At 38.8% G+C, this 26,625-nt stretch overlaps 6 protein-coding genes across 6 annotated transcripts; 4 read left to right on the top strand and 2 right to left on the bottom strand.

Moving 5' to 3' along the window:
- The first annotated feature begins 883 nt into the window (after positions 1 to 883).
- On the top strand, positions 884 to 4,219 carry LOC145911413 (uncharacterized). The gene is made up of 8 exons (XM_082998735.1): positions 884 to 1,082; positions 1,441 to 1,540; positions 1,614 to 1,683; positions 1,759 to 1,893; positions 2,253 to 2,330; positions 2,565 to 2,598; positions 2,692 to 2,880; positions 3,132 to 4,219. Exons 1-8 carry the CDS (start codon positions 917 to 919, stop codon positions 3,428 to 3,430), a joined length of 1,071 nt encoding a protein of 356 aa, XP_082854861.1. The 5' UTR covers positions 884 to 916; the 3' UTR covers positions 3,431 to 4,219.
- Positions 4,220 to 4,942: 723 nt separating this feature from the next.
- LOC145912096 (claudin-11-like) lies at positions 4,943 to 6,004 on the top strand. Its single transcript, XM_082999518.1, has 3 exons — positions 4,943 to 5,135; positions 5,312 to 5,458; positions 5,803 to 6,004. The coding sequence occupies exons 1-3, from the start codon at positions 4,943 to 4,945 to the stop codon at positions 5,961 to 5,963; spliced, it is 501 nt and encodes a 166-aa protein (XP_082855644.1). The 3' UTR covers positions 5,964 to 6,004.
- A 919-nt stretch (positions 6,005 to 6,923) lies between these two features.
- LOC145912095 (uncharacterized) lies at positions 6,924 to 8,313 on the top strand. Its single transcript, XM_082999517.1, has 3 exons — positions 6,924 to 7,092; positions 7,481 to 7,627; positions 7,895 to 8,313. The coding sequence occupies exons 1-3, from the start codon at positions 6,924 to 6,926 to the stop codon at positions 8,086 to 8,088; spliced, it is 510 nt and encodes a 169-aa protein (XP_082855643.1). The 3' UTR covers positions 8,089 to 8,313.
- An 873-nt stretch (positions 8,314 to 9,186) lies between these two features.
- LOC145911551 (organic cation transporter protein-like) lies at positions 9,187 to 16,661 on the bottom strand. Its single transcript, XM_082998939.1, has 13 exons — positions 16,516 to 16,661; positions 16,236 to 16,334; positions 15,762 to 15,891; positions 14,279 to 14,382; positions 13,924 to 14,078; positions 12,922 to 13,091; positions 12,087 to 12,218; positions 11,410 to 11,504; positions 10,795 to 10,929; positions 10,572 to 10,669; positions 10,193 to 10,301; positions 9,685 to 9,909; positions 9,187 to 9,277 (listed from the first exon to the last, which is right to left on the bottom strand). Exons 1-13 carry the CDS (start codon positions 16,659 to 16,661, stop codon positions 9,187 to 9,189), a joined length of 1,689 nt encoding a protein of 562 aa, XP_082855065.1.
- Positions 16,662 to 17,666: 1,005 nt separating this feature from the next.
- Positions 17,667 to 21,118, top strand: LOC145910623 (beta-ureidopropionase-like). The gene is made up of 10 exons (XM_082997812.1): positions 17,667 to 17,818; positions 18,043 to 18,211; positions 18,416 to 18,503; positions 18,611 to 18,705; positions 18,762 to 18,923; positions 18,997 to 19,100; positions 19,169 to 19,316; positions 19,388 to 19,457; positions 19,676 to 19,803; positions 20,611 to 21,118. The coding sequence occupies exons 1-10, from the start codon at positions 17,724 to 17,726 to the stop codon at positions 20,695 to 20,697; spliced, it is 1,146 nt and encodes a 381-aa protein (XP_082853938.1). The 5' UTR covers positions 17,667 to 17,723; the 3' UTR covers positions 20,698 to 21,118.
- A 420-nt stretch (positions 21,119 to 21,538) lies between these two features.
- Positions 21,539 to 23,948, bottom strand: LOC145911751 (uncharacterized). The gene is made up of 5 exons (XM_082999179.1): positions 23,751 to 23,948; positions 23,248 to 23,394; positions 22,715 to 23,011; positions 22,199 to 22,364; positions 21,539 to 21,885 (listed from the first exon to the last, which is right to left on the bottom strand). The coding sequence occupies exons 1-5, from the start codon at positions 23,904 to 23,906 to the stop codon at positions 21,773 to 21,775; spliced, it is 879 nt and encodes a 292-aa protein (XP_082855305.1). The 5' UTR covers positions 23,907 to 23,948; the 3' UTR covers positions 21,539 to 21,772.
- Positions 23,949 to 26,625: the final 2,677 nt, after the last annotated feature.

Genomic DNA, 26,625 nt, shown 5'->3' with positions numbered 1-26,625 from the left:
TAATGTTTTTCCTGGCTATTATTTTTTCAACTGATCTTAGTCCTTCGTTGTTACCAAAAAGTTTGTGAGTTTTTCTTCTTTCGCCCAAGTTGGTACAGAATGTTTTTGTTTGCCGCCCTATGTGCAGAAAATATCGCACGATTTTTTCAATCCAAAATTTAAATTCATCGCATCCTGTTTTTGTTTGACTAGTTTGCATAGAAGGCCCGTGTTTTTAGCGGAAATCTAACTGATTGATCAGTGATTTTTTTTCTCCCATGAATTATCTCTTAAACTTGCCCCTGCCTTGTTTTAACCGATCCAAATTTTTTAGTGCGCTATGCACGTGTGTGTTATGTAAACTGATTGGAAAACTTTATTTCACTTGCAAGCTTTAGGCGTCACACTTTTTACTGGAATCAGGAAGACTTTTTTCTTCTCACTAGTTTGTTTTGGTTTTCTCTTCGCTCACATATTGATGAGCATAATTTCAAAGCAGTTGCATCAAAAAATTATTTCTGGGACTGTCTCAAATAATCCGGATCTTTCTGGTGTAAACCTTTAGATAAAGATCAGCTGTTAACTGTTAGTGCTCAGGATTAAACCTGTCACTCATCTTTTGCTTTTCAATGTTGAACACAAGGTTGCTTTGCTCTCTTGCGTTGGCAGAAATACAATTCTGGAAGTTACTTTTAACATTCAATTGGGAATTGTCGAGCCTTTTTTGGCAATTTAGCATTGCTTAATCTGGCATCAATAGAAATAAATGACATTTTAGTTAAAATAAACGTTTGGCTTTCTTTTAGTTTCTTGCAAACTTGTGTGAGAGTTTTTTTTGTGAGTAGCCTACACAAGCATTTTGTTCAGTATTCGAGACTGGATTTTTATTTGGTTTTGTAGAATTTCCTACCACACCTCTCTTGAATTGTGCACTGCCATGGCTGAAACTGATAGTGCATCATTTATGGATCAATGTAGAATTGTTTGTTTAAGTTTTTTCAAAGAAATATGCACTTACAGCAAAGAATTTTCAGAAGATGACAAGGTCTACCTTCAAAATGTTGTGGAGAAAGAAATGGAAGCTTTTGAGTGTTCAAAAACAGGTGATGTCACATTTTTCACAACAAAAACTAACACATTGTCAGATTTGGGGCAGAGCTTCGAATGCTTTTGTGCTTCCCCAAAAATAGGTGATGTAAGAAGGTGGTTGAGCAACCAAAAACTACCATGTTTACAGAAGTTTCTTTCTTGAATACATATTTTCAATCTTTGTAGTAAGCATAACAATACCTCCATTATCATCTTAAAATATATTCTCACTGACTACTCCGTTCTGTTCCACCGATTTTGCCTAAATACCAATGCCCGGGGTTGTTTCAAATCAGTAAGCAGAGTAATAACTCTTCTATTCATATTGTTTCATATTTATATATTCCTACTTTAATGTTGAACCATTTTCAGATTTGCTGATGATGTCAAAGTACCTAGCAGAGATGTCCATCAATTTTGATGTAACTGTTGTAGAATCTCTATCAGTGTGTGCGGATGAACTATCACAACAGTATGTACCACTTTGTTGTTATGTTATAAGTTTATCTCCTGTATAATTGGTCTGTCCTGTATACTATTGCTAGGCCCTTGAATGAGGATTCCTTTTGTTCCTGCATAGCAAAGCACATTGCAGTGATCGAAGCATGGGAACATGTAAGTATGCAGTTCATCATCATAGCAAAAAAAATATTGGACAGTTTCACGCAGTTCAGCAAATGTAACATTTAGGTTTCCCAACTTCTTGTTATTGCTTACAAGCTTTTTCGTAAGCTTGACCATGCACAACTTGTTGATGTGGTTGATCTCACAGCAAGATACTTGAGATCAGAAGGAAAACAATTCGTGGAAGGCCAAGGTGGTTGGGTAAGTAAAAGTTGGCGAAATTCCAGCATGTGATCAGTACATCATGTACTTTGCTAATTTCAATTTTAGCTTTATTGCCAAACAATACCAAAATGACATAGAAATTATATATTTCACATCGTATATAAAACTCTGTTCAGTATTGTTTGTAGTATCCTGTATATCATAACTGCTGATTGACTGTGTGTCAGTGCAAAAGCTTTCAGGCTATTATTTTTAATTGTGTCCCGCACAATGTTTATAACCAGTCATATGATACAGTTGATGATAACCACTGACAAATGGTTTGAGTGTTGTTTATGTTTTGTAGCCGTGAGTCTGGTCTTGCATTTATGCATAAACACACCCTTATGTTGCAGAAGCTTACGGAAGCTGAGATGTGCTCATCTGGTATTCTATCAAGCATTGTCATGGTTGATCCACCACACACTGACATTGTAATAAAGTCTGTATTTTACAGCTTGGTCAAATATATGTAACTTTTATGGACAAGGCTTGGCACAACTTTACAAGTTTCGTATCAATAAACTAAGAGCTAAGTAAACAACCCTCCATGGAATGAAGTCGTTGCTCAGTAAAGACAAACAGCCTTTTGACAATCAAATTAACATTGTCGTAACTTTTGTAAGGCTGGTAAATGGCCCCATAAAAAGATTTATGTTCATTTTCAGAACTTGGAAATGCAGATGAGCCATTTTAAAACAGGTTAGTGTGCATAGACCACTGAAATGCAATCCCCATGTTGCCATGACAACTTGTGAAAAACTTTCTTTCTGAAATAATAATTTATTATGCCAGAGTCCATTCCACCAGCCCTTTCGCCTCCAGAATCACCCCCATTTTCCTTGTTGCCTGGCAACATGGATGATGAAGAGCGTGACAGCTTAAATTCCGCTACACCGCCTGAGATGGTTGAGCGCCCTCCGATGACAGCTTCTCTGATGCAGATGATGGGGGGAGGAGAGATTGCCGACAACGGCAACACAGGTTTGTAAAGAACTGACTTCTAGGGTTTAGAGGTTTTTGTACAAGAAAATATTAGGGTTAAATTTGATAAAAAAACAATTTATACAATGTTTTGAAAGGTCATAAACCATGGAATTTTTGCCATTATGTCACATTGTGCCATTATATCGTTGTTTTGTGCTGCAAGGTAAGGTGGAAAGTTCAAATTTTTCCCACAATTTAAGCATAATCAGATAATTATGCATAACATCATCCATATATGTTTGATACAGGAGCAAGTAGCGACAGCAGTGGCTTCGAAATGGTCGCTGGGAGTCAAAAACGACTACAACAAATAAACGAATCCACGCCAGAGCCGGAGTCCACGACGCCACAAGAGAAAACGGCCAAGGAAAATGTGGAAAAGCGGCCAGAGAGCTCTAAATTACACGACCCGCCTGTCCAATCACAAACGGCGACGCAGGCAAAGAAGGAAGAAGGCGGGTTCTCTGACTATATTCCACACATATCTGTTGGCGTGGCGGCCGCTGCAGCTTGCATAGGATTTCTTGTGCTACGAAATAGCACATAATGAGTACACCGAGACTTCCGAAGCCGAACAAGCCCACGTGTTTTTCAGATATTTATTCGTCCGTCTGCGTGTAAGCGGTACCTTAAGTGTGCATGTGTGTGTGTGTGTGTGTTAGTCTCCGTATGTTGCTTTGAGAAACCTGCGGACATGGTTAAGTACCGCAGTTCTGAAGTATCATGTTCAGCCGTGTGATTCGCACACTCTTAAAGGCAAGTTTGCCATAGAATAATACAACCTATTTTGTGTATTTTTGTGCTCATGACATTGAGTGTTGCTGCGTCATTTCTTTATATCCCATGTTGGCGTATTCAGTCGTCAACGCTGCTAAAGCAACCGAACAAGATACATCCTTATGCAAAAAAGTGGGTAATTTCAGCACAGAGCATAAACTTTCAACGATTGTGTTGCTTTTTTGACATATGCGCTGAAGGGAAACCATTTGTTTATGCTAGATATGAACTGCTTGCGCAATAACGTTTCGTCGTTCGTGCAACTACAAATCGTGACTTGCGCCTTGTCACGTCGCACTTGCAATGTCACAGCTTTTTTTAAGGTTACAAAACCACGAAGGGGACGAATGGGCAAGAAAAAAATGCTGATCAAGCTTACGCTCTCTGCTGCCGTCACGCGGTGCTACGGTGTTGTGCAAAGATTTCTCCGTTCGTTTTTTGTTTTATTTTTCGGAGCGCCACCGAGCGGTCGTTGTGCCTCTGGGTATTTCCTTGTTGTACTGTGACGAGCCTAAATGTCTTTCGTATGTGCGACAATAAAATTCCACACAACATAAAAGCTGTTTTGTTCAAATAATATCAAGGGTGCAAGGCCGCACAATTAATTATAATTTGATTATAACGTTGCGTTGCTGGTCGCATTGCAACCCAATGTTTGAAAACAGTGCAAACACGCCCAAAATTTCTGAAAATTAGCGTTATATATATTTGATCAAAATTCATCAAAACATAATTGTAGACTTTTGTTGACGCAAGGAACAGTTTCTCCATCCTAGTGCATTAAACTAAATGTACTTTTGCGCGGCCAAGGCTTAAGATTGCGACGCAATGGCGGTTTCAGTTACTGGATATAGACGCTCGGATTCTATATGGTAGGCACATAATCGTCTATATATAGACGCTCGGAGTGTTAAGAGTTTTAAATGAAGACGCACCAACGGTCAAGTCAAATTAGTATCGCGTATACATCTGCTGCAGGCTATTAAATATGTTTAAATTAAGTTTTGATTTCGATAGGACCCTTTACCAATAGGTATTTGCGCAAACCAGGATTTATCTAAGCAAAGTGGAGCCAATAAAATGAATTGTGTAAGCCGCAGCTGCACTGATGAGACCTTTTAGGTCGAAACAGTGGCCATCTGTCTGCAGCTTACACAATTCAGGTTTTATCTGTTCAAGCAATTGCACGGCAAGTCACTTTTTTAAATATTCCGGCTGTGTGAATGAAAAAAACATAACAGGCTTGCATCTAGCGGACCCAAAAATAATCCAGTTAATCACAATGAAACAGCTGCTCTCAATTGTTGGGCTCGTTACAACAACGCTGGCTGGCCTTGCTGTAATGGCGGCATTGCTATCACCTGGATGGATTTACAGAGACAGTTCCTTTGAGACCTACAGAGACAAAAGTGTTGATGCTGCTGAAACGATGGGACTTTTTATGCATTGCGTAGCTTGGCAATGTGTTTCAGTAGGTACGGTCGTGTTCAACATTTTGCAAGATTAAATGTATTAGGTTGCACTAAAGTATAAAACTAGCTTTTTCCTGCGCACTTGGTCATGTTAGGCATGAAGTTTTGTTTGGTTTACGATAATTTGTTTTTTGACAGCGATTGATAATTCACAAATGTATTTTTAAATTTAATTGTAGGTCTGTTCACTACGTATGGTGCTGCAATTATTGCCTTACATTCAATAGCCGCTGTCCTGATGTTGCCAGCAATATACCTTTCTTTTATTGGTACCAACGGCAAGAATAAATATCTGCGTATTTCCGGAGTGCTTTCTGTAGTGAGTGGTAAGTTATGCATTTATGTATCGCAGCTGTGCAATCCATAATGTCCACTATCACACGGACTGCATCGAACAGAGGGAATATGCTTCACTGTTTACATGAGTGCATGTCGAGGCAATGAATGTATGTGACTTGTATCAAGTTTATACACTGTATGACAAATTTGGGTTGAGGTTTTTGAAATACAGCATTAACTTGTTCGTTGGGAAGTCACAAATACAACAAAAACAACGAGACGTAATAATGAAACTGACACCTAACGACAACTGCCATTTGCAATTGCCAAAATAAAAAAGGTATGTTTTCAACACGTTATTAAGTGGATTTCTTTTCTATACATCCTGTAGGAGTTTCTGCTATGATATCGACCACTATGTACACAGTACCTGCACCAAAAATGACCTTTGGATACAGCTACATTTTATCCTGGCTCGGATGTGTGCTTTCTATTGTGGGGGGCATGATAAATATGTTCGCTGCATGGAAGCAAGCCAGCATGGACGAATAATTTTGCACGCAGCTCAGAGAAGCATGAACTATAAAATCGTCTTCCTCCATTTCAACTGTACAGTTGCATGTAACCTGATTCTCGTCCCATAAACACTTAAGAATGTTGACAACGACGGCGTCTTAGCGCATATTTTCTGTTTTTGTTTCTTCCAGCTTAAATTTACTGCGATCTTCTAATTGTCCCATAGTGATAAAAAACGATTGTATAATTTGTAGCAATAATTTTTTATTTTTGTGTAATATTGATTCAATTAATAAATGTGCTGTGTCTTGCAGTTGGCCTTCTTCACGTCGAAAACATGGCCTGGTCACTTCCCGTTTTTGGATGTATGGTTCACGTACTTGAGCAAACTGTTTTTTACAAGATAGCAAACAATGTCCTCCAAAACCTTGTCCTTCGAAACAGCAGCAAAGTTGTAAGGAAAATATTCAGTTCAGACGGTATGCCTGTAGTTGTAAGCACAAAACGGTCCAACAAGGTATCACGTTTGCTTGGAGTTGAAACTGAACAACGCAAAAAAAGTAAATTTACTCTGTACTCTTTTGAGGGAATATTTCGTGTATACCTTTTCCTGCACAACAACGTTTCATGTCTTGGAGCATCCAGTAAACGTAAAAGTTTATCAGGAAGTTGGCAAGGACGCCGAGTGGCGTCAAATTTCATGTTCTTACCACGACGGCAGAAACTAAAATAAATTCTAAAATCGTGTCTAACATATTTCTTGCCAAGTCGAAAAGCTAAGAGCATGTATACGTTGCAAGGCTTCAAGTAAGTTATGTTTGCTAGTCAAATTGTTGCTAATCTTGATTTTGCTTGAACATTTTAGTTTATTTGCTAAATTTTGGCGTCCTGTGTGATCAATGATTTCTTTCGGCGAAATTGTTTGTTTTGTCTGAAATTTACTTTTAGCTTCGGTCGATTACGGATGCAGGCCTATATTAAAGACCAACTTGCAACATGAATTGTACTCAAATGAAACGACGGATTATCACAATTGTTGGAGTCAGTCTCACAACACTGGCTGGCATTTTTGTAACAATTGCAGTCCTAACCCCCGGGTGGACCTCAAATGGTTGGGGATTTGTCATCAACTGCGATGAAGGGATATGTAAAAGAAAACGACAAGGTAACGTATATATTGTTGCTGTCGCTGCCAGGCATAATGTTAAATAAAGGAACAAGCTCTTCTGGCAAAAATTATTTGCTTTGTCGACGTTTCGGTGGTTACACAATTGACTGAATAAATGCGTAAATGCGTAAAAAAGGGGGGAAGTCAAAAATTTGCTGTTGTGTTTTTATTTATGCACTTCTTCCTGATGATGGTCGATTGCATAAAGACCGAAACGTCGACCAATTGAATTGTTTTTGCCAGAAGAGCCTGTGCGTTTATTGTAAGTAACGTACCTGTTCAAAATCTTTCTTCGTCAAAAGGATTTGGTTGCATAAAGCAGCTGTAGAACGTGCCATTTTCCTTGACAACTTTCCATAAATCATTTTGTTTTTGTTTTACTTAGATCTATGTTGGCCGAATATTGCTAGGATTTTTGCGATGTTTGTAACAGCCGACTGCTTTGAGTGGTTTGCAATAATCTTTGCATTCATGGGTACAATCGGCAAGAAAAAACATCTACGTGTTTCCGGAGTACTTTGCATAGTAGGCGGTAAGTTAGAGGTTTATATTTCACAACCACTTCCGTTGTACTGATACAGCGTAGACTCTGTTTAGTACCAAATACCATTGCTTAAAATTTCCAATAAAATATTACTTAAAATATTTAAATATATTTATATTTTAAACAGACAATATAACCGAAATAACTGCTACTAAATTCATTAGCAAACTCATGAATTTAAAAATTCTAATCAATTTCTTGAAGATTAATAAAACCCTAAGTTGTGTTTCTAAATTTATTTATTTGTTCTTGTAGGATTTTTTGCAATAGCTGGAACCACCTTTTTCTTAGCATTTGTACGTGGCGTGATCTATGGATACAGTGGTTGGTTATCGTGGAGCGGAGTAGTGCTTTCCTTTGTAGGAGGGACAATAAATGTAGTCGTCTCTGCGAAGCCAGCTAGCAGCGATGAAGAAGTGTCTATTGGCATGCAACTCATTCAAGTATGATCAGTGGGCGGTCAGCAAGAAATTTTAGTGGAGTGCCAAATATTATAAAGTCTTAGCGAGTAACAGTTTTTTTTCAAACTTTAGTGCTTAATGTGGTAAATTATGTCAAATAAAAACTAAGTCATGTTGTTGGAAATTTTGAAATACCCAAGCTTACTTATTGACGTGCAGATTTGAGGGTGATCATGACCAGAGTCTTTTTGGTGTTGACACATTCGTAGTAAAACCGTCAGATTTCCACTTTGTGGTACCTTTGCGGTAGTGTGCCTGCTAGTGCAAAAGCTAGCACAGTGCCACTCAACAGCTGCACTAATGAGACCTTACAGGTCGAAACAGTGCGTGTACACACCCTGCCTGCAGCTTTGCAATAATATGGCTTTTTTTGCACATATATGATAAAGGTTTGTTTGTGCATTTTCACTTTACATATTGTTTCCAACTTTATTTTTACCGCGATATTTTAATTGTCCGATATCACGAATGGAAAACCTTCTCTCTGATGATAACACGGGTTATAAAACACCTAAATATTTGATGAACCTTGGAACAGAAGACTCAAGCTTCCGTGCAACCTTGTATGAATTCATAACCGTGTATAATTTTGTCACTGGCCTGCAACCGTTTTTATCACAAGCAAATGGGGCTTTAATACTCAATATGAAGGAGTGACAAGAGTCACCACAGCAAAACGATCGTCATCGTGGGATATGTGCCGAAAACTACTTACGTCTTACTTTGTGTATTTAAAAAAACTGTTTCTTATTTTAAAAACTGTGTGTGGTAGAATTTTCGTATAATTAGAAGTGACTTTCCTGTGCGTGATGAAACTAACATAAAACGATAAAACGAAAATACTGATCACCTTAACTATTGATTTGTTGCCAAGCAATTGAGACGGAAACTCAATTCAAACTTTGACTAGCAAAGCAATCAAGAAATAAACTTTTCCCGTTGGATTTATTTTGCCCGAGAAAAAAACATGCTAACCACCGTACGTTTGCTAGATGATTTGATCAAGTGCCAAGATAAATTAGCACGCATATATCACTAAATATGACGTATCATGCATAACTATGGGCTACTACACATGCTAAATGACTAGAATTTGGTGACAGAATCAGACGATCCATCCGGTGACTTCTCCATGGCTTTGTTCACCTCTCCTTTCAGGTCCATGCTTGGAGTTTTTCTACAAGTTTGTACAGCGGATATTATTGGGCGTTTGCGAATGTCCGATATATTTGCAAGCAAAACACGCATGGCTCAAATCTTCCCATAACTTCAAAACTAATGAGAGTTTGATTTCTTGGAATCACCTGTATATTCTCTATGGCTGACAGAGACCCAGTAACGGATAAGCACAAAATGGTGATGAATAATCCTAAGTCATCTGTCTTTATAATTTAACTTCAAAACTAGTAGAATTTCCACTTTCTTCTTTTTGAATGTGAAGAAATGTGTGGATTGGCATTGAGGGTGGTGAATATCAGTTTATCCCTTTTCAATGAACAAATTGCGATGACACCAATTTCGCAAAAGTTACAATCAAATAATTAGGCCGGGTTACTGTTGTGTTTGTAACCAAGACCAACATACCTGTTGTAATACTCTTCGTAGAAGAGTTCTGCCTCTGGAATGGTTTGAGGCATGGTTTTGTCCATGGTTTCTGGGTAGAGAAATCCAAGTCCTCCTGCCACGATCGACATCACTCCGAAGATAACGAACGGCAGCCAGGACACGTAGTCCTGGAGGAGGATGATGTAGGGGGAAGAGATGCTTCCCACTCTTGCTGCCATCGAACCGACCCCGACAGCGTTGCCTCTGGCAACAAAATTTTAAAGTTCAGTGTCTTAAGATCTTAGGATGTTTCGCCGAGTTTTATATGTTCATGCCTTTCATCAACGATTACTACGAAGTGTAACCGCATGTATCAAGAAACATGTTGTTAATATAGCATTGAATAACTCATATCTGTATTATTAGTTCATGCAGCAGGTAATTAAATCTTCAGTAGTGTCGTCATTGCTTGGAAAAGACTACTCGAATGGTTTCCAAAAATAAAAAAATTAAATAGTGGGATCAGATAACTAACGTGATTACTGACCTAAGAACAGTCGGGTAGAGCTCTGCTGTGAAGTTGTACACGATTGCAAAGGACCCAGCAACACCAATTTTACCGATGAAAGCGAAAACTACTCCTGCTGTCACCATAGCTAGAGAGAAGATAAACATTTAAAAATTCTTTATGGTCAGTTTAAAAAAAATACTAGTTTATTTGGAATAGAATCGGTCATACAAAGGGAAATGTGTAACTAACGTTGTCCTTGAAGATAATTACAACATTATAGCTTGTACTAATAGCTGCTGGTAGTGTTGACCAGATATTTTCACAACGCATGTCATGTAAATCTGTTTACCAAACAATTTGTCCATGCATAATAGTTTATTTTAGTGTTGTTTTGAGTGCACTCTTTGAAACCTACCCTCGTTTCCATTCGATAACTCGTTTAAGACTGTACTGATGAGGCAGGAGAAGCCTTGCACGAACATCATCAAGGTTAGAAGTGTTTTTCTTCCGAGTCTGTTTTCCAACAACAAATAAGGTTTTTCGTTTAGATATAGCAATTTTGTGGATATATAATACACAGATATATGTGATTAGAAATACGCAAAATTCAACGGGTTGAATCACAAATATTTTAATACCTGTCCATGGTCAGCTGAGTGAACACGTAACCCACGATCTCCATGACTCCATTCAAGAAGTTGTTGAGAAAAATATCTCCTGCCAGTGATCCAGCATTCAATGACAAACCGTAGTACACCATAGCGGTCACTAACCTGCGTTTTGTAAAAACGAATGAAAGTTTTTGTGATTGGAATCTCCTTTTAACTAAATGGCCAAGAAAGACTTGTAAAATTTTTTTAAACAACTTCTGTGAATAATCCTAAGTTGTAAGTCGTTTGTCCAACAACGTAGTCTTATACGTTTTTCTGGTTTTTTTTGTAGCGATACTGATGACACCTATAACCACAGTTGAAATATATATGGGAGAATTGTTGAAATAACGACTTGGGATTTTTTACATGAGTTATTTTTTTTGAAAACCGGAGTTTTTATGTGATTGTGATGTTTATGACGGGTTAACGAAGAAACGTAAGAAGTAGGCAGCGGCCTAAAGCAGACAATCACAATTACAATCTCCTGAAATACGAATTTACCTGCGTTTAGGTGCAAAATAAGTGGAGTTGATAACTTTGAAGAGAAAAGCCAAAGCTAAGGTACCTGCGTATAGTTCAAGTAATTTTAACAGTAATTACCAGCTGTACATGCAGTTGAAAGTAATCAGTCGCATAAGTCTTGTTTTGAATAGATCGGCGGAGCTGTACTTTTTGGTTAAAAGAGACTCGTCTGTCTGTGAGTAACGAAATAAATTTGAATCTGCATTGGCAACAATCGAATAAACAGAAGATAAAACAGAAGATAAGCCAACAGTATCGGGAAAAGTATCAAACATATGCAGAACTGAATTTTGGGACATGAGTGTAGATTGTTTAGCAAAAGTGCATTTTTAACGATTGTGACAAATTTTTAACAAAGTGATGACCGTTGCCTCACGTTCAAAAGATCTCATGTTAAATGAATACATATATATATATATATTGCAAACATTACCATTTTGTTTTTCTATAAGTTCGAGATAACGATTGTGTAGACAGCTCAGTTGAAACTGAATTTAGCAAAATACATTTCGCCTAACAAGGCATCAACAGTTTATGCAACTGTCACAAGTGAAAAACAGAAACGAAGAAATTAAATTAACGCAAAAGTCTGTATAAGTACGTACAAACACTACCATACAAGTTTAATGGCATTTCTAGCGTCTCGAGTGCTTGCAACCAGAGTTTTGGTTGCAACAATAAACTTGGGTTTACTATGGAGTTGTATTATATGAGTTTCTGCTAACTTGAGGTATAGCACGAATAATTTACATTACCATGGCAACTTCGGCCTCCTTCCAATCAGTTTCCGTTATTTCTTCTTTGTTGTGTTTTGCAAACTGGTACGCCAATTTTTTGCCTTCCTCATCGCGGCCGTTTGAAAAATGCCAACGAGGTGATTCGGGTATCTTATGAGAAATGATGACAATGTTAACTTTAGTAATAACAGATAAGTCAAAAAGAAATTCAACGCCCAACCATTTGTGGCGGTTTGATAACCTTTATCACGAGGCAAACTAAAAAAACTTTTTTTCCATTTGGCCAAAAGCACGGACTATTCCAAGTCTCACAAGCATTTTTAGTAAACACGCAAACTACACAGCGTCTTTATCATTGCATTTATGATCCGTGTTACTGGATCCAGGACCGGGACATAAATGTGCTGGTCCGAAACCTTTTCGTCTGGGGCTTTTGACCCACCTGAATTTAGAGGGCCTATAGCGATTGGAATCCCTTTCAACCTCAAAGCAACAATATTCCCTTTATATTCACAAACAGCCAAGACTGTTGCGGGCCTTGGTTGGAAGCACCGAATGCACTATATCCTATCGTGGCTCCTGGTCCGGGATGTATAGGCATCACACACCGCCCGCCTGGCCCATGTGAGTCATGGGACATGATTATCAAAAGGACGCATACAGAAATCATTGCTTTTTGTAGAAAACTTCGAGAAATTTATACCGCGAAGACTTGGCGCCACCTACAATCCCATGTGATCGGGAAAAGTTCTTGCGACATCGACAAATATTTTTCTCTGTGCCTATCCGTCCGTTGCGCTGTCGCACGTACGCTAAGATGTACGTAAAAACATCTAGAAAGTTCCATACTTACAAGGAAATGAAAGAAGAAGTATGGGATCGGGGTGAGGGAGAAGTAGAAATAAAAATCTCTCCAATCTCGCAAGAAATATGAGAAGAGGGAATTCAGCATGTACCCGACGCAGAAAGCAGTGTGCGTGTGAACCCCGGTCAGCGTCCGCTTGTTTCCAGTGATCTCTACAACTGTGAAGGCAAAAAACTCCGTTAATCTTGCTTTATTCAACCTAACCTTGGACAAACACGAATGTGCAGCAGAATAATGCGATCAAACTTGCTGATGCATTATTGTTGACATAACCCTGAGGAGTCTCGCCGGTTGGCAGACGAAACGTGCCAGAAGAGCAATTCTGATTAATTAGTATGCCTGGCAGAAAAAATAGCAGTATATTTGCCGGTTCGCATTTGCACCGACTGGCTTTGCTTTCTTCACATGTTTAACTCCAAATATTGGCTAAAGGTGACGCTTGGAAAATAATAGATAAGAGAAATGGCAGCGGTGCGATTTCGAAACCAACGTTATCATTGCAAACAGTAAATGGCTTAATCAAACACACATGCAGGAATTACAAATACCCGTATGCAAGCAGGGGGCTTTGTAAATACTGTTCAAAGGGGTTTGCTGTTGCAGCTAATGACCGGTTAACCATTAGAACAGTGGTTCCCAACCTTTGTGTAATTGCGTATCACTTGCAGCTAAATGTAATTTCGTATCAAACATTATGAGATCAAATTCGAGCTTTATCCGCAAATTATGGAAAGATGCTCGCGTACCACCTGGAATGCCGTCGCGTACCGCTTAATCCTACGCGTACCACCGGTTGGGAAACACTGCATTAGAAGTACAAGGCACATACACACCTTAGGGCCATCCAAAAATACCGGACACCTACACAACTTTATGATGTAAGTTTTCAATAAAAGGGGTCGAATGTATATGTTATTACGCAAAGCATCTGAATTTTTTGGATGGCCCTGAGGTGTGTATCTGCCTTTCAATTGCAAAACTTATGCTTACCATACACGAACATAAAGAGGAACGCGGCGTGTGAGAAAACAGCCGAAAAGAAGCGAAGGACAACGAAAAGTTCGAACCACGGAGTGAATGCGGTCGACACCCCGGAGATGAGAGTCCCAACCGAAGCTATTAAAATCGTGTACCTTCGTCCTATCCTAAAATAGAAGTGTTTTACCGATTGTATAAATATTGCGCACGAATTTACTTTGTTGGTGTGACAATTTGAAAAGGTAAAATGACCAGCAGTAGCTTTAAAAATAAATTTAAAAAAATTATGAAAATAAATTTATCTTTTATACAATTGAGCAAAAGTAAAAGCTTCGCTTTCCAAAAAAATAGTTAAAAATTGTCGTACAGATCAGCCAAGTAGCCGAATACAACAGCTCCAGTCCACATCCCAGCGAAAAACAACGAGGTGGCTACAGTGCTGAGGATCTTTCTGTCACACACCAGGTTCCACTGCAAGGGAAATATTCGCGTAATATTGGAGAAAGCGCACAACTGGTTTTTCGCGTTGATAAAAGGAATTCAATGTGGATTCTGTTGGTTAATTTTTTGTAATTATCTTTTTGAGACCTATGCGTTGTTGATAATTTAACCATTATTTCACTTCATTTTGATTAGTATTGTTATCTGTCACGTTTTTAAAAACAAGCTTTGCGAGGATACATACAACATTTCGGTTTAGTTGCAAAACAGGCTTATAATATTATAAATTTAAAGGTGATTGTTACTCTATTGTAAAGTTAATTTGTGGTCGGCAAGCACAAGGATCAAACATTTCTTGCGCAGTCTTGTTTTTTTTCTTTATTTATTTGAGCTATTTGTGTGTTTCACGTCGGGTCTAGATACTCTCCACAGGTTGCAAAATGTCATAGTGGCAGAAAATGTATATCCTACTATGTTTATAATTAAAAAAAAACGCTGCTATTTAATCGAAACAGAATTGCAAAAAAGTTAGTGTTAGGCTTAAACACTGGAACAATGCACTCGCAAACAATGCGGTTTGGGCGGCATTAAAAGGCGGTATTGTTGGCGGCATTAAAAGGCCTGTCAGCAGTAACTGAACTATCTTATCGCTTTGTGTCGGCCCGGAATCCAAACAACTATTAAGTTGGCGTCGGTCGTAACATCAATCATGCGGTATAAAGTACACGCATCAGGCGACAACCAGTTAGTGGTTGCAATGTATTTTCCGTGAATCAACTTAGTGGAAGTGTTGGGCAAAGTCCAGAGCATACAACAGTAGGCACTAGTCCACCTTCTATTGCCCTAAGTGATGCATATCCATGCTATCTAACTTATCAAACATGCTGCTGTGTTTTGTAAACATGCACAGAGCCTAATGACGTAGCGTAATATTTGCGTTGACGGTCGTTGGTCATTTTTTGCGTACAACGACAAATGTTCAATGGAGCATAAAAAGATTTCAAACACATGGACCCTCTTCTTACGTAAAATAACGAAATAGCAGACGATAGTGAAGGAAGAGCACTCAAATTTATCAACGTTTACATTTTAATTTCTCGCTGTATAGTACAAGCTCCCACTTGTCATTCTTGGCAAGTTTTAAGGGGTCTCAAGATAACGATGTGTGTTCCGCAAACAGATACATCAGTGCGCAGGGTGTTAGCTTTGCTCGGCTATCAGACCTTATCTATCTTTTAGGGTATTAGTAAAAACGAATTAGACTACAACACCCCTCTATAAGTAGTAAAATAGGCCCAACATATAGCAAGTTACGTAGAAGACGACTCTTTTATTTAGCGTTCGTTTAACTCTAGTGGCAAAGATTTTGAATGTGTGCGTTTCCTGTTTGTCAAATACAAGGTATTTACCTCCTCATCGACCGTGGAAGTAAAGGGGCTCACGTCGTACACATACCCTTGATCGCATTGGATTGGGGGAGCCGACATGTTAACACAAGATGTTGACGGCGGATCACATGTTGATAGATTGTATCCATACCTGATTAGAAGCAAAATGTTAAACCTTTCAAAAATCAACGTTTCTAATCCCAGAAAAGGTTTTCCAAATACGATTTAATGCCCACTTTGCAACCTTTAACCCTAACTTATAACCCAGCTATAGTGCAGGTTGTTATGTTTTGATGGAAAAGCAAAAAAATATCTTCCAAACATTCAATTTTACATGTTACTAGAACAACTTTGTGTCCACGCTTCTAGTTTTAGAATACAAGTTTTGCTTTTTATTAAAGCATGTTCAGTTCTATAAATAAAATAAACAGAAAAGACATAGTTAGATGCTAAAATGCTAAATCTTCCACACATAATACACACAATTTGCTTTACCTTCTGCAAGTATCTTCGTTCGGGACTGTATAATTGACGATTTCGGCCTCGGTTAGATTGGGGTACAAGGTTGAATTATCCAGAGGCAAAGCCTTGCATCTGTAAAAATTTGAACATAAAATCAACACGCGGTCAAATGTACAGTGGAGACGTGCAGTACAATAATGGCCTGAAAATTTGCTCAAAAATTGGAAAACTGGAAAGCGGTAAAGTTTGCTTAGTAGTGTAGCTTACTTTACGGTTACCAACCACACTATAAGACACACAAAACATTCAATACCTGTATTTAATTGGCGGTGAATAAAATACCGAGGCAATGCTGTGTAGGCCTGCCGGTATGCCTTGCCAGTACACCAAAAAACACAGAAACACCTGGTATCGACCCAAATGGCCGATGCGATCCAAAATTCGGTCAAATTCGATCATTATGCTTTTTGATCTAAATATTTGCCTTTTCCTGAAACACAAGCTATCGATTTTTTTCTACAGGCGTTGATATGCTCAAAACAATAGCTAACTCTGGCGCTACATGTAACCGACGCACGGTATTGTTTTCCTGTGTCTGCATTCCGAATGCACGCAGCTGTAGATCTTTGTTGTAACTGCAAATAATTACTCTTGGCAAACAGGCGCAGGCAGGAAATAAATTTTCCGCGTTTTACTGAAACTGTCCATGCCGACACCTTTGAGTAAAATGGCGATAATTAAGGCAACCCCTGGGGAGCTCACTGCATGGAAATTACAGTTGTCCTTGCTACACTTAAAACTAGTTTGTTGTAAATTCAGTCAACATAAACCAAATTCGCCTTTCCGTTAGTTGAAAGCCTATGTCGTAATCGTTCCTCCTCGACCTACAAGCGAAACATGACAGTTATTGTGACAAACGAATCTAGCGCCGTTATGCCAAAAACTTCTTAGTGACTGTGGTTCCAGTTTTCTAATTTTTTTTGTTATATGCTGACCTGTAAACGTTATTTTCAGGGTCTGCAATTCTTCGTTACGATCAATATGTAAATATTATAGCTTGTCCGTTTACGTCGGATTATTTTTTATACCAAGACTACCAACATTTTATTAAATGTCTTTGTCTTACTTGCTGTTTACATTGATCGGACAGCAGAAAATGGAAAGTTTGCGGCAGTTCTGAGACTCCTTGTTTTACAAATTTATGTTCCTGTTGCAAGCGCAATGTATATGAATATCCTTGGGTAATAAATATAGTCTACCCAAAAGTGTAATATTGTTTACTAAGTTGTTGCTGCTTTGATTACAACTATTGCTCACAAAAAAATTGATAGTTAAGATCATGTGGTTTGTTCGTACTAACTGCTAACTGTAATTGGATATATTTTACAAACTGGTGTTGGCTTTTGCCATTGATCTCTATAGAACATGTGGAACATTCTGTTTCAATAGAAATCAGTGGTTTTGGCGCGTTGATAAAATTATTATTTTTTTTGCCATTGCATGGATTTTTAAATTGATAAAATGGAGTTTTCAAGCGTTGAAGAAACTTTAAAGAAGTACATTCCTGAGAATGAATTGGCCGAGGTAAATCGCGTGCTATACGGAAAAGCTTGTCGGTAAGCAGATTTCAAACGTGACGAAAACAGTTTGTATCAAATTGTATGTCTTTATTTCCTCCGAATTTAACAATTTGATTGCAGAAATAATTTTTAATGATAATTTCCGTGGCACTGTCACTTAAAGGTTTTTGGAATAATACAAATATTCTTTATTGCCACTATACACAAAACAGGCTGATTCTTGTGTTATATTAATCCAGATCTTTAAAATTTGTGTGAAGGCATTTGACAATCCCTGACAAGGCAAAAGCAATATCTGATGACAAAAACTTTGAACTGCAAGGTTACCAAATTCCAAGTATTGACTCACAGAAGACACCCAGAAATGTAGTCATTGGCCTCATACAAAATCAGATTGTGGCCTCAACAGATGCTCCAGTGTTGGAACAGGTAAACAAAGATAATGTTCATAACCATTTTGGCTTTGTTGCTGCTTATAGGTCGGTCAGTTGTTTTTATGCTTCAGTTTATGTGCAGAATAATTGTTTTTGTCCAAAATTGTAAAGATTTCTTCATTTTGACTAGAAACAGTATATTGTTTTTGTCAAAGCTATTTTCTAAATAATCGTAAAGCACCTTATTTTCTGTGTTCAGGTGGTAAAATTGCACAAGCGGATTGCAGATATTGCTGAAGCTGCCAACCTATGTGGAGTGAATGTTCTCTGTTTCCAGGAAGCATGGAGTGAGTACCTGTTCGACTTCGTTTATTTTAGTTTTGACATACTACTTATTTGCACACAAGTAATACTTATTGCTGAGCACTTACAAGAGGGAAATTTTGTCTTGCAGCCATGCCATTTGCATTTTGCACACGAGAAAAAAGCCCCTGGACGGATTTCGCAGAGTCAGCTGAAGATGGACCCACTACTAAATTGTGCCAAGAGGTGACTAATTTTTCTTCTTAGAAAGTGGAACAGAACATAATGTGCATTGCCTGCAGTTGGCACGGAAGTACAACATGGTCATTATTTCACCTATTCTTGAAAGAGACTCCATACATGGTGGTGTTTTGTGGAACACCGCAGTGGTTATATCCAACAACGGCAGTGTTTTGGGTAAAACACGTAAAAATCACATTCCAAGAGTGGGAGATTTTAATGAGGTATATATATAATTTTTTTTAGACCATTAATAAAATGCTAATTTATTGGTGTTAAACTCTGATTGTTTTATAGTCGACGTATTACATGGAAGGTGACACTGGCCACAGGGTTTTTCAAACTGCATTTGGTCGAATTGCCATAAACATTTGCTTTGGCCGCCATCACCCCTTAAATTGGCAAGTGTTTAATCTTGGCAGTAAGGTTTTGTGTAAAATTATTGAACAGTAGTTTGTGTCTTTTTCAGGCTTATGTATGGTGTAAATGGTGCTGAAATTGTGTTCAATCCTTCTGCTACAGTTGGATCTTTATCAGAACCAATGTGGCGGATTGAAGCCAGATGTGCAGCTATTGCTAATCACTACTTTACATGTGCAATAAACAGAGTGGGAACTGTAAGTACAATATTTGTGTAGGTTAATTATAGGTTGACACATTTTCTCATGAATACATTTTCTCAAACAAGGAAACTTTTCCCAATGAATTCACATCTGCAGATGGAAAGCCTGCACACAAAGATTTTGGTCATTTTTATGGTATTGCATGGCATAATTCTAAAGTATTGGATATTAACTTGCCTTTTTTTGCTCTTCTATCATAATCTAATAAAACATTGAATCAAAAATACATATGACATTAACAGTCATTGTCTTTGACATTTGAATAATTGTCTTGGTTGTTACCAAAAACAATTGTTCAGGTCAACTAAACACTGCCACAAAATGTGTTAAATGTAATGAGCGATGTGCATTAGGTTCAAGTTATGTAGCTGCTCCTGATGGAACAAGGACTCCAGGATTGTGCAGAACCAGGGATGGGTTGTTGGTTACTTCTGTGGATCTCAACATGTGTCAGCAAATATCAGACAAGTGGGGATTTAGGGTAAGATTTCATATCATCTGATTTTGGTAGGTTGCATGATCTTGTTTCACTAAGTCATTGAAAGCAGTGTGTTGAATAAAAAGCAATGTAGATAGATATCAACAGTTAGTTAATCATGGTAATATCCAAGGACTGCTTTATAAGGAGAATGGATAAAGCCGCTGTGTTTTGTAAATGAGAGGTGGCAAACTATGGTTATGTTACTCCAGAACTAAAAATTAATAAGTTGCTGCAGATGGTGCACACAGTTTCGACCTGCCAGGTCAGTGCTCATCATTACAGCTTGTGGCATGGTCTTTTCAGTAAACTGATCTGGTAAAGCATTTTTACCAAGTGGTACTTTGCAGTAAAGTTGATATATTGGGTACCAATCGAAAAGAGAATGAATACAGTTTTGAAATGTAAGTGAGTATAAAGTTGCAATAAAATATTCCTGTGGTAGGACTCTTTCCTTAGTTTTTTTCAGAATCTAGCCCTCTGTTTGGCATTGCATTCTATCAGCGACACCAATTTCCTATTTTGGTATTAAGTCAATATTGTGGAACTATCAGAAGTTTCAAATTGAAGCCAGCTGATTTATTAACAATATTTAAAAATCGATGTGGTAGCATGTTATTTACTAAAGAGAAAATAGATTCTGTGTATTGTACACACTACCATGAGTTTATTGCTATGTGAAGGAAAGTTAGTTTCAAGTGAGTTTGCAAAGTCCGGTGTGAAAAAGGGGAATGTTTAAAACTAACAAGTAATTTTTTTTTAATTGTTGGTGTAATGTTTTTGTGACTGAAACAACATATTGTTTTTCAGATGACTGCAAGGCACAATTTGTATGCTGAAGCTCTGAAAGATTCAACCAGCCATGATTTCAAACACAATTTAGTCAAGGAAAAGTAATGGAAATTTCCTCATAATGGTGTGGTTCTGTAGAACTAGCAGTGTTGTAGTCATTCCATAGTTGACTTCAATTTTACAAACTCCAATCTATGCCAGTGTTTGGTCACTGAAATTATTCCAGCAGTCTTCACGTAGTATTTAATTTCCCTTTGTTCCTTTCTTTCTAAATTGACCAGAGACCCTGTTACACTCATATAATTTTGTGACTAAAAATGCATAACCGATCTTACTCTTCCAAGTGCAATACATATATCTTCATTGTTGCATGCAATCATTTATATACCCCTACTATGCCATCAAAACTTCTGTTAGTAACACATTCGCTTGTAAATGTTACACAACTTGGTGCCAAAAAGTGCTAACTATTAGCCTTCATGGTGATGGTGGTAACACGGTGTTCAAGTCAAGAAATACACTTCAAACTCTAGACAGTTTTCCGTTGTATTAAGGCCATTTTAGAATCGGTATTATTGAACATTTTTGCTTTCCTATGAGTCTGGTCCATACGTTGTTGGTTGTTTTCTGGCTAAATGTTGTCTAACTTTTATTTCACCAAGCAGAATGGCCTCGGGAGAGGGGGTGCCGTCGTTACAGTGTACCTGGGCCACCGCACGTCCAGGGGGTGCGTGAATAGCAATTGGGGCCCACGAGCACCATTGTTTTAAAACTAAGGAATTTCTATCGTAAAGGCGGGGTTCCACCGAAAAGACCCTCTCACCGGTATTTTTTCTCTCAAGGGTCCTGCTAAGCAGAATGTTCGTTTAACGTTACCTTGAACGTATAGCCGCATGTGCTTAGGAAGTTTATTTATTATAAAATGAAACTTAAAAACAGAAACAAAATCAACGATAGAAATTACACGAAAAAAAGTTTTTTTTACAACAGAAGTTTTTTTGTGAAATATCTTCGGTTTGTCGGTGAATAAAAACAGTTGTTCACACAAACAAAGCTCAAAAAGTAAAAATTGAGCATGGCTTCCACTCCAATCCGGCGCGACGCACTGTCGCAGCAAGCACGAAATCCGGTTAAAAGTGCAAAATAGACGCTCGGTGGCGCCATTGCACAATTGTGATTTCTATCTGATCGAGAAGCGGCGTCGGTTGAGGTTCATTCGACTGAGTCCGATGTGTCGGAGTGGCGAGAATGCTGACAGTAATGATCCCGGTCGTTGGTCGGGAAGGTCGCATGCTGTATAGAATAAAGTATGTTTAAACTCTGTGAGATTATTTTATTGCGTGATTGACGTCATGCCGCAAGGTATTCGTGGTCAATGGTTTTCGTGTGACAAATCTTGTTTAACTTTTTTAAGAATATCTGCAATACGCGCTTTGATGCAATTTGTGCGTCGTTTTCCTTGTTTGTCGATATTGGGCTGTTTGATCTGGTGGCAGTTTCCTTACTGTGGAAATGGCAACCAATGGAAGCTCGATATGTAAGCTGCAGCGGCCTAATGCCGAGAAGCGTGTTTGGGTCTGTATTTGCCGCCCATTGGTCCACACACCTTTAATAAGTCCCGTCATTTCTTCTTCTTCCTCCAACTCGTACGTGACGTCATCGATCATGTCGGCATGTTCTTGCCAGCTCCGTTGCGCCCTCACGAGGCTGAGGTCGCTTCGGACGTCGAGTAGTTTTCGAGCGATTTTGTTGTCCTCGATTCGCATGATCATCTGCAATTAGAATGAAAATTAAATCATAGGCGATATTGGAAAAGGGAAGTAAACATTTAACAACATGTTTAGCCTTTTGTGGGGCATAAATTTTGCTCAGTCAAATGAGCAAGTTGCAATATGCCATGCTTGTGGAAGAGGGAATTTTGAGAAATTAAAAAAAAACATTTTTATCGCTTAAATACTTCTTTCGGGAGACTTGTACCAAACCACAGTCCCACAACAAAATACGTATACACTATTTAGCAGTTTTTGTGTTTACTCATTGGAATTTTTGTTGTTCTTAAACTGAAGTTTGCCGTGTTAATTCGCGATGTACGTGGTTAGTAAGTTGTTTGTCAGAAACCCACCAGGTCTGTACGCAGTTTCTCTAGCATCTGTGAAACCCTTCTGTATCTGGCCATCGTATTATCAGATTTGACGTTCTTGCCATTGCCAGACGGCGCAACCTTTGGTTCTGACGTCACAGATTCGGCTGAAGTCCCTTTACGTTCTGCGTCTTCACTCAGCTCGGGTATAACGCGACCAATCCGCCTGATCCGTCTCGTAGGGGTGGGCGTGGTCGACAACGGACCTTGTGACGTCACTTTGGTGGGCGTGGCTTGGTTGTCCATGAAGAGAGTCCGATGTAGGTCACTTGACGTCATCTTAATACATTAATATCGAAATAGATTTGGTCCGTTTTACTAGGATGTGACTTTATTAGACAGTGATACTTAGTAAAACTTTCGAGATAGTATAAACACAAAGTAGGTGTAATTGTTTCTCAACACATAAATTTTCGTTTAAATCGTCTATATTTTTAAACTTTCTTTTCGCCTATGCCTAAATATCAAGACGATTGTTTTGCCGTAAAAGATTACTGCCCTTTCGTTCCACCCACCTTTTTCGTATCCAACACTTTTGCAGCTTCCGTTTCCGCCGGCTTCATTTCTGCTTGCTTTCTCCATTCGTTTTCCGAGACCTGGCCCAAATTCTGTCTCTGCGCTTTGGTGACGTACTGGCCACGTGACTTCCGGTACTCGATTATCTGTCAACGTAATATGACTGTCAAGCGTTGCGTCAGGTAAACACGTGAATAAATTGTCTGTTGTTCGCGTGTCATTTGTTGTTGTGTTGAAACAGCGATGTAAATGGGTGATGTTTTATTAGGTTTTCGTAATTGCCTTTGACAGGAAATAGCGTTTAGTGGCTTGTGGTCAATGCTAAACATGGCGACTCTTTCCAATAAAACGTATCAAATTGCATTAAAACGGTTTTGAGTATTGATGTGGAAGGATTTGTCAGCAAACGAATTTAAACCGTGTTTTCTTTACCGAGATGACTGTTGTTTTACTTTATGTTTGCCAATGCTTAAAACCGCGCAGACATTTTGATTTATCGTACCTGTTTCCATTGTACCACAGACGGCCTTCTAGTGGTGAGCCTTAACTTCTCCGATAATTCCTTTAACTTGTCCAAATCCGAAAGGTTCTGATCGTAGTTTCGGTTTTCCATCGGTGTGGGGAATGTGCTGGTCATTTGTGACACTACAGTAGTCATTTCAAGCTAATATAAACGCAAACAAGTCTACCAACCGTTGAAAAGTCTGAAACAAGACAAAACAAATTATACAGCGTTTGCCTTTTTAAACCACAGCTGTTTTCCTTCTGGCCTTTGACCAATTAGGGATCATGCAATTAGGCCGGTTTATCACCTCACAAATATAAACCGTCTTCACAACACATTCCCTGACGTGTATTTATGGTCGTACATGTACGTTTATAACAAGGCGATTAAAGGCGTTACAAGGGGTGCTTTGTTGAACATTAAGGTCGTGGTGTAACTTAATGCTTGGCTTAACGTATAGCGGCAAAGTTGTCACGTCAACATCGCGTGTCGCGTTAAATAATTAGCCACATTGCATAAACTACAAAAAAAGGTATGAACTAACACATGCATTCTTTTCCCGGTTATAAGCTATATTTGTTAAAACTCCTGTTTCTGCAAAGAAAATGGCATGTCCTTTCATTGCGTAATATAAAACTACAAGTGATCCGGACAAATGTATATTTCCTATGGCTGGAAACCGCCTTGCCCAATTTCAAACCCTTTTCAGCCACTTTTCCAGCTCATTTTGCATTCCGGCGGTTACCTTTAACGCCAGCGATTTGCTACTCCGCCCCAAGTGTTTTTGTAATTGTGTTTGGAGGCGCAACCCCAGTGCTGTCTGTGCAGCTACACAAACAATCCAAGTGGGGTCGACGCCCTCTTGGCAAACGTCAACTCTCAAAAAAATCGATATCGTCTTTCCACGTAACGCCAGAATTCATATCGGTGTGGTTTAAGAGAGATCGTTTGCACAAGATTGGGTTTTGATTGACTTTGGTGGTTTAGTATTGTCAATTTATTCCCGGAATGCCGCTAAATTTGCAGTTCTATTGTTCGGATAAATGTGCTTTTATTCAACACCTGTTCAAATATCGCGCAAACTTGTTTTGTCGCAAACTTGTTTTTGTAAATTTCTAGACGGTTTGAATTTGGCAGCGACCCGATGAACGAGAGATTTAATGCTGTTTTCCAACGCATGGGACATGACAATACTTGCTTGTCTCATAGACAAATTATTTGCACGAATGGCAATCGAAACAATAGCCCTTGTATTTCACCCAACACAGCGCAAACAGCGTCGATTCAAGTCCTGTCATGAGTTTGTATAACTTCGCGATAAGTGACGGATGGCATGCGCACAACGATTTAACTTGTTTACTTTGCCTATTACGAAGTCTTTGATCGTCGCCAACCGCTTTGAGAACCCCGACCCTGGGCAATAACCTGCACAATAGCTATGTCTCCAGTCCTTAGGCGTATTGCCGACAGAGTGACGTGCGCATGTGTGCCTGGAACGTATATCACTGATGCCCGTGTATTTGTGCATCTCGTGACGTGGTTGTTTAATGGGATCACTCGGGTCATTATTGTGCTTAGGACAATGTTTACGAACTGTACCTTTTGTTGCAAAACTTGTGCAAGAACGTTGACGAGATTTAGTACCCCTGTCAGGAACGTTTTCAGACATTCCACAATCACAAAAAGTATTATCAAATGCTATTTTTTGCAAACTTCTTCGGACGAAAATGAAATGCGTATTGAATAAACAACCAAACCTGTAGCCACAACCTTATGCGTTGTAAAATCTCGTTAGTGACGCCCTATTTCTGCAAACCGATTGGTTTATTCCCATGACAGCAATTTCAAGTTAATTATAGCGCATTTAACCTTAACTTGCGTTCATCTTTAATTAGTGGTAAGCAGGGGCCGAAGGTTACTTTTGCTCTTACCTACCGCTAACCTTTACGACTCCTTCTCGTATCATAGTCCACTATAAGGACAATTACTTTACATAAGCTCCTTTTCATGACAACCAATACTATCATTTGAACTGAAGAACCACTCAATAATCCAACCCTTCTCTTTTAAATACCCGAAAAACAGTGATTACGCGCCCTTCTAAAAGGTAATTACAACAAGACAAGAAACAAAATGCTGTTTGATCTCGAAATAGTAAATCCCCTTTTACTGCCTTAAGTCAACCAAGTATCCCACGGTGTTTTGCTCGACTACCGATATGTGGTTGTGTGATTTTCGATATGTGAAAAAGTAAGTTCTGCATTAATTGCCTTACGCGCTATCTATGAAATGCCCTCTGCGCAGAAGAAACTTACGCTCTGACTGCAATATTATAACTCGTCTCGTAAATCTTACTACCAAATGTTACGTGCAAACCGCATTGGGTAAAAACGCTCTTGGGCAAGGGTGGGGCTTGTTTTACTCTGCACCACTCCTATATTAATGAGCAACGCAGACGTGATAAAAAAAAACTGCCCCGTGCCAAACCGCACTCCACAATCCAGCATCAAGCAGCGAACTTTCTTTGGAAGTGGACTAAAGTATTGTTCCACCAAAGTAACCTCCTCACAGAAAATCCAGCTGATTTACTCGGAACAAAACTTTTCTCTACAAATAATTGCGACCAAACTGCTTGTGGCCCAGCGGCTGTCAAACTCAATTGTGCCCAATTCTATCACAAACTGTGGGGACAGAATAGCCGTTGTTCTTCTTTGCGTCTTGTGTCTGGCGCCGTCTCGGTCCAGCCAACAAAATGTAGTAGCGATGAACAATCACAGATTCTTTGGATCTATTGAAGCATTCGCACCCTGTGGAGATTTGGGCTTCAAAGCGGGAGGTTGTTGTTCGTTAACAAACGTTAGTTGGAATAAAA

This window comes from Ascidia mentula, chromosome 8, assembly GCF_947561715.1.
Source record: "Ascidia mentula chromosome 8, kaAscMent1.1, whole genome shotgun sequence".
NCBI classification, from domain to species: domain Eukaryota; kingdom Metazoa; phylum Chordata; class Ascidiacea; order Phlebobranchia; family Ascidiidae; genus Ascidia; species Ascidia mentula.
Note: the sequence above shows the minus strand (reverse complement) of the source record. Positions and strands in the feature narration are given on the sequence as shown.